This window comes from Mauremys reevesii, linkage group 6 (assembly GCF_016161935.1).
Source record: "Mauremys reevesii isolate NIE-2019 linkage group 6, ASM1616193v1, whole genome shotgun sequence".
NCBI lineage: Eukaryota > Metazoa > Chordata > Testudines > Geoemydidae > Mauremys > Mauremys reevesii.
In genome coordinates this window covers 64,060,794-64,067,723 of record NC_052628.1, presented here as the reverse complement: position 1 = coordinate 64,067,723, position 6,930 = coordinate 64,060,794, and the positions used below count along the sequence as shown (strand labels likewise).

At 44.2% G+C, this 6,930-nt stretch overlaps 1 protein-coding gene across 1 annotated transcript in view; it reads left to right on the top strand.

Moving 5' to 3' along the window:
* The first annotated feature begins 2,494 nt into the window (after nucleotides 1-2,494).
* The window catches only part of EFNA5 (ephrin A5), a 263,354-nt gene continuing 258,918 nt past the window's right edge, over nucleotides 2,495-6,930 (top strand). The window contains exon 1 of the mRNA XM_039545408.1: nucleotides 2,495-4,411. Coding sequence (XP_039401342.1) covers nucleotides 4,287-4,411 — 125 coding nt within the window. The 5' untranslated portion in view covers nucleotides 2,495-4,286. The remainder of the gene's footprint in view (nucleotides 4,412-6,930) is intronic.

Below are 6,930 nucleotides of genomic sequence, written 5' to 3'. Positions count from 1 at the left end.
TGTTTTGGTTCAAAGTGCTTGTTTCTCTAATTCTCTGCATTGCATCTATAAACTAATAAAATACAGTCATCCACAGTTTATTAAACAAAAGGAGGTGGGGAGAGGGAGACAGTACCATGACAGCTCTGGCTTTCTGCTACAGCCAATATTCTCACTTTTTTACTATTACAGACAGTATTAATTTTACTCAGTTTACTTGTGTTCTGTACCTCTCTATTGCTCTTAGTATACAAAGGGTATGCTTCTGTATACCTTAAAGAGTATTGGGTGTGTAGGATTGAACCTCAGTGGAAATATACTATATAACAGACTATCTATCAAAAATGGCTTAACTAAAAAGTCAGCTTTTTCCTACAATATTTGTTACAAGACAGCAAGGGAAAAATAAATTAAAGGAGCAAAAGCCAACCACTTTTCTTTTTAGCTGTAGTTAAGGAGATCCCTTGAAAGGATCTATAATAAGATTTCTTGCCCAGACAATGCAATGATTTATGTGTATAATGTTCCTATTATCAAAATAGTTAAAAGAAATTTAACATAAGATGTATCCATTCACACACAAAGAACTCAGCCCAAGCTATCAAAATTTGGGAAGCCTACAAGAGTGACAAAAATAATAAAGGTCAGAAAATTAGAAATGCTATTTTTTTTTAATAAAATAAGTACTTAGCTTTTTTGAGGGTATTTGTTACTTCTAGAGTCTTTGACAGTTTTTTTTCCACCCAGGAATATTTCATGGGCTGCAACATGTTAGAGTAGAAGGCTGAAAGTAACCCTGGTAAGTGACAGTTAGGTAAATCTTTTTAAATCCATGATAATTAAGTAAAAACAAACAAACAAAAAACCACTAAAGTTGTAAATTGTTTTTAGATAGATTTTTTTAAATAGTTCAAGTGCTATTAGTCCTTGCCTTGTAATTGAAATACATTATTTTTTAAATGTGGCATTTAATATCCATTCACAGCTTCAAAATATTGTTATGTAATAGAGTGTATACAAATAGAAAATATTAATCTAAATATACTTTAGATGTAGAGAAAAATGCATAAGATCAAAGCCTAAATCTAGAGCAGCTGTGAATACCATTTATATGAGGGATTTTTACTTGTTTAAAGGGAAACACACAACAAAACAGAGAAATTTAAGTGGCATTTGACCTATTCTTTTTATTTGGTATTTCAGACTAGCTTAGACCTACAGACTAATCCAGTCTATGAACTTTTATGGGGCTCAGTTTTCTACTCTGTTTAAGAAATACCAACATGAAGTGCGGCATGATAATCTACCACTGGAGGGAGTCTGGGCGCTTTCAAACAGCTCAAAAGCACCGGGAAAACTGCGAGCCACCCGAGGAGATTGAGTGGGCACGGGAGAGAAGGACATGGTGAGAGAGGTTTTTATTGAAGCAACAGAAAACACACTGGGGGCAGGCACGATTTCAGTCCAGAACTAAAGGTGCTTGGTTCAGAAGAGACAGGAATACGTGAGCGGGACCTGGGAAGGAGATTCCCTTTGGTAATTGTAGTACTGTGACCCTTCGCACTCGCAGTGGATGCCCCCTTCTATCCATAGAAAGAGAGCAAAGCCCTCGTCCACGACTGTTGTCCCATTCAGCCAACATCTTCCAGAGACTTTTGCAAACTTCGGAGCTAAACGTGTTTGTAGGTTGGGGGGGGGGGGGGCGTGCGTAATGGAAGGTAAGAGGATGTGTGTCTGTATAGACACAACACACCCCTTTAAATTAGGGCTGGAAAAGCTCACCTGATCTATCTCCCTGCCGGTGCAGCATAGCACATACAGCTGGTGCATAGTGATGGCATTTCTGCCCTTTGAGAGATGTTAATGAAATAGAGCTGAGTAGTTTCATTATTATTAGCTTATCCTCATAGTTTACACGTAGACCTTGCAGTGTTTTTTGGCGGTTCATTTTGCCGCATTAACACCAGCTCCACCGATGCGGGGTTACATTTGTGTCTGATCTTTGTCCCATGAGATATTTGCAGGACACGCCCTATTATAAACTCTCGCTTGAATAAACTACTTTAAAGACACACACAGCCGTTTAGCAAGCCAAAATACAATTGTTGGAAGAAGATTAAAGGCAAAACAAAGCAGGGGAGAATCTGTTTTCCAGACTGCTAAACAACCGCACGATTTTAATTTGATTATGTAATATTTGAGATTAGAGTTGCAATTTGCAAACCAATTCAATTGGTCCTGTCACATCTCATCCAGTAACAGCTGATGTCAGATCCCCGGTGGCGTATAAATCATATATTTAAATCTAAACTAAGTGATGAAGGAGCTTTATTGCACGATTGAATTATTTTCTAAACTCCTTTCAGTGACAGCTGTCCACTCTTAAGGATGAGTTTATGGGCGTGTATGTGAGTGAGAGGACCCCTAGACAGAGCTTGTGTTGAAATGGTTACATTTAGCAGCAAGACCATATAGGGACCACTGGGATCTCCTTGTAATTCAATTAGTCAGGTTTCAGGAAGGTGGGGCTGGATAATATTTTGGCACGGAGTAGGGGAGAATAAGGAAACGCCCCTTTTCTCGCGTTGTAAACCAATCCGGGTGGAGTAAAAAAAGGGAAAAAGCAGTCTGTAAGCAAACAGCAGGCTGTGCCCTGACTGGCTGTGCCGGCACATCCCCCCTCCCTTGCCCAAGTAAACTGCATGCAAAAATCCCACATGATCAACCAGCAGCGCCTGTGCTCCGAGCTAGCTGTCTGCGCCTCCTCTGTGCATCTACTCCTCGCACACACCAGCTTCCAGATCTCTCTTCTGACGCACACGCATGTGTATGTATGTGTGTGTCTCTATATACCGTGTATATATCTATGCAGCTGTCTGTTGCACACGCACATGCACACAGACACCCAGCGCGCTAGGCTCCTAGGTTTTCCTAGGCTGCTGATGTCGGATTTACAGGCAGTGAAGGGACCAGCATTGCAAAAGGGGGCGTGACAGTTTAAATATCTCCCCTCTAAAACATTTTATTTTTTTTGCGAAACTGACTCTCTCCCCCCTTCCCCCCGCTGCATTCAAGTTTATTTGCTTGCTAGGGCGGAATATTTTTTCTTCAGAGGGGAAAGCTGCCGGGCAAGACCAAGACGAAGGTTTGATTTGTTTTCTGATGTAGTCCTCTGAGGGGTGCTTGTTTTCCTCCCCCTTCCCCTCGCTCTTTCAAACTGTTTCGTCCTTCTTCCCAAGTCGATGGTTCAGGGATGGACCCTGCTTTATTCTAACACAGACACTTGGGGAAGCCGAAGGAGGAGATTGCTGCTGCTCGTCCTGCGGCTCCAGCTCGTTCCCTGTGCAGAGGAGGCGGCTTGACACCAGCATCACCAGAGGAGTTTGTGGGCTTTCAGTTTCCCCTTCTGCGAGGTTCGGCTGGTTTTACAGCCTCTCCTAAAACACCCTGATTTCCATCTGCTCGCGTCCCGCGCCGCAGAACTGATTGGATTGGCCGCTTTTTGTGCCTTTGCTGTGGCTCGCTCCGTAGTGCATCCAGCGCTCAGGAACAGGAAGGACAAAAACCCACCCCACGAAGTCTCCTCCAACCAAGACACACTCTCTGCTGCAGAGCAGGCTCCCCAACTCCATCCGCGCAGCAGCCGGACTCTTCGGGGCTCGCTCGCTGCCCTTCTGCAGCGGTGGGGGGAGAGCGGCAAACTTTGTACTGGCTGCACGGATTCGCCTCCCGCCCGGCCCAGCTGCCTGGACACGTTCCCAGGACCCGGGGGGGGAGGGCGCCAGGGGGAAGATTTGTAGCTGCTGCTGCTGCTTCCCCTCCATCCTCGCGCGCTTACCTGAACCGGTTGCAGCTGCCTCCAGAGCCGGAGGGCTGCGAAGGAAGGACGGACATTGAGCCCCCTCCCCGCATGTGCCACCAGCCACCAAGTAACTTTGCAAGAGGCCGGAGAGCGGTGCCTTGAGAGGACCCCGCCCCACCCCAGCCTAGCGCTAGCAGCCTCCCGGCGCCGGTGTATGTCTCCCCGTGGGCTCCGCACTGGACTCCCGGTGAATGTTCCCCGCCCGCCGCCCGCTGCTGCCGCCGCCCGGCTCGGATCCCACCTCCCCCTGCCGGGGTGACTAAGCTCCAGCGGCTCCCGAAGGGACCCAAGGACCCCCCCCCCCGCACACCCTATTGGGGGGGCGTCTCGCTGCCGCTCGTCAGTGCAGCCTCCTTGTGGCCCCCTCCCTGCCCTCTCCGTGTGTCTGGCTGTGACTTGACTGACTGACTGATCCCCCGGCGGCGGCGTGGGCCGGGACTCAGTGATGTTGCACGTGGAGATGTTGACGCTGGTGTTTCTGGTGCTCTGGATGTGTGTGTTCAGCCAGGATCCCGGCTCCAAGGCGGTGGCCGATCGCTATGCCGTCTACTGGAACAGCACCAACCCCAGGTAAGAAGGAAGCGGGGCTGGGCGAGGGAGCCGACCCCTAGCACCCACTGTGCTGGGCTCTTCTCCCACGGAGCGGGTGAGACGGCCGCGGGGCCGCTGCCTAGCAGGCATCGGAGTGAGCAGCACGACAGGCAGGGGGAGATCGGGGAGCTCGTCAGGCTGTACACGTGCTCAGAGCAGAGCGGGCAAGGACTGCGAAGGAGAGGAAGGGGCTGGCCTCCCACTTCATGTAGCTGACAGAGAGGGGCTTCTCGGCAGCGCTCGCCGGGGCTGGAGTACGAGGCTCTCGACCAGTGCCTGGAAACCTACTTGTTTGCAAGAGGGGCGAAAACTTTCTTCTTCCGCCTGCGTTAAGTGCTGCAGGAGGGGGAACTCTTAGATCTTAGCGGTTAGGCATAGCAAACAGTATTGCATCAGGCTAACTGCCCCCCAGTGCTTGGCACTCTGGTTTCCTTTGAGTGCCAAATAGTGATACTTTTGTATCAAAGTGTAGGTGCAGCATCTACAGTTAATAAACTCTGTGTATATGTGTCTGTACGTGGAAACATATCCGTTTATAAACATTTTTAAATCTAATTCCTTTATTATAGATAGGTACTGGAACCCATTTATACTGACCTCTGCTGCAGGGAAACTTTATAATTATGTGAAATGAAAGTCCTGAACTGTTTCACTATAACCTAGACGGCAGTGTATTGAACCTGTTTATAGTGGATTTGTTTTGTGTGTATGTGTTTGTGCTGGGGGTGGGAGAATGACTTTTCTGTAAAACGGTTTCACTACGGAGAGAAGGGAAATGTTTTGCCTGGATTGAGATTGTAGAAGGGCTGGAGCTGGCTGCTTGGCCAGCTGTTCCATGTCAGGGCTTCAGAGATGGAGTAAGCTGGTTAAGTCACATGAACGGAGCAAAGAAGCCTCTAACTTCTAAAACTTCAGCACTTGTAAATGAGTCCAGGACTGAACGTTTCCCATGGAAAAGGGCAGCTTTTCTTGCTCAAGTTGTCATAGCAAATTCAAGTGCAATAGTTAGTGATGCACTCACAATAAAAGGGGCATCTGAGAGTTTAGAACTACATTTATAAATGTTGGTGGGTCACGGGAGGGGGGGAGGACGGTGGACCAGTTCTTCACTGAACCACTTAGTGAGAATCAAACTGTTCTTGAATTATAGTTGATAAGAAAAATAGAGCCCAAGCTTTCCAGTTAGGACTGTGCTAAAAGATTTTTTTGTACCTTTGCATCTTTGTGGATAGTGTAGCTATAAATGAAAGATAATTTTTATTTCAAAACTTTCTATTCATAATGGTAAATGAACCTTCTTTGAAATTAGGAACTAGCAGTGTTCCTGTTATTTCCCCTTTACTTCAGTATAATGATATTTCAGTCCTGTTTCAAATGGTATCTGTATGTTTAGGTAAAAAAATCACCTGTTGTATTTTTGTATTTGTTAAAGTAAATGTGAGCAGATATATATTTTTTTAACCTGTCAAGCTAGTCAAAGTAAATTTGAGGACCTTTTACTTTAGGTTATCCCTGTTTTATGTTTCTGATACTGCTGTTTGATTTGAGATTAGCACATTGATTTTTGTTACTTGTCATGTTTTTTAATACATCTGCCTTGCTTGCAGAATACTGTTGTATTCTGTATACCATTGGCTTCAAAATAGGTGTTAACCAGCAGAATTTTCAAGTGCCCACAGTTTGCTAGTTCTTTAATGTTATGCTTGTGGTGGCAGCTTTTCAGTTAAGCTAAGCTGATGTAAAAGAAGGGTGACAGAAAATAATGATTTATCTGGACAGTTTTTTAGTTGTGATGAGTAACTATACTTAAAAAAAAAAAGCTGTCGCCATAGGCATAGTATTAAAGTACTACTAGAGTAGAATTAAGGAAGGTCCTACCTCCCATCACACTTAGATATATTTTAAAGCATAAGCCTCTTTAAAAAATCGCATGTCTCATCAAACAAAGTTTTCTTAAAATAAAGTTGAAATGAAACACAGTAAAATCATTTTAAAAAACCCCTCAAACAAACAATGTTCACCTACTCCACTGTAAAGAGAGAGAAATATTTGAGGGAGTAAATTTGACCAAATGATAGGCATGTGTTGCTAGTATGGAGATTTTTTTTTTAAACAAAGTCTACAATTTTAACTTTTCTGCTTCTCTGTGTGTGGTTATTATGCATGGTTTGTAAATAGGTGAAGATACTTGAAAGTAGAAATCATATTTAATGTGACAGTAAGTAGTACGTATTTAAAATGGGTCGCTTTGTAATGCTTTTATTAAACTTTGTAATATTACACTGTAAAATGAAAACCTTTTCTAACTTAAACTTTCAACATCTGCAAAGAAAACTTTGTTTTCTTTTGTTAAACTTCCAAACACAGGAGGAGCATGAGTTCATTACAAATTATTTTAGCCATCTCTTTTTAAAAAACAAAGCAAAACTAAACAAAAACCACTTTCTTGATATCTTAAAATAGGAAGCAGCCTTTTTTTTTAAAGTATCTGTTTTATA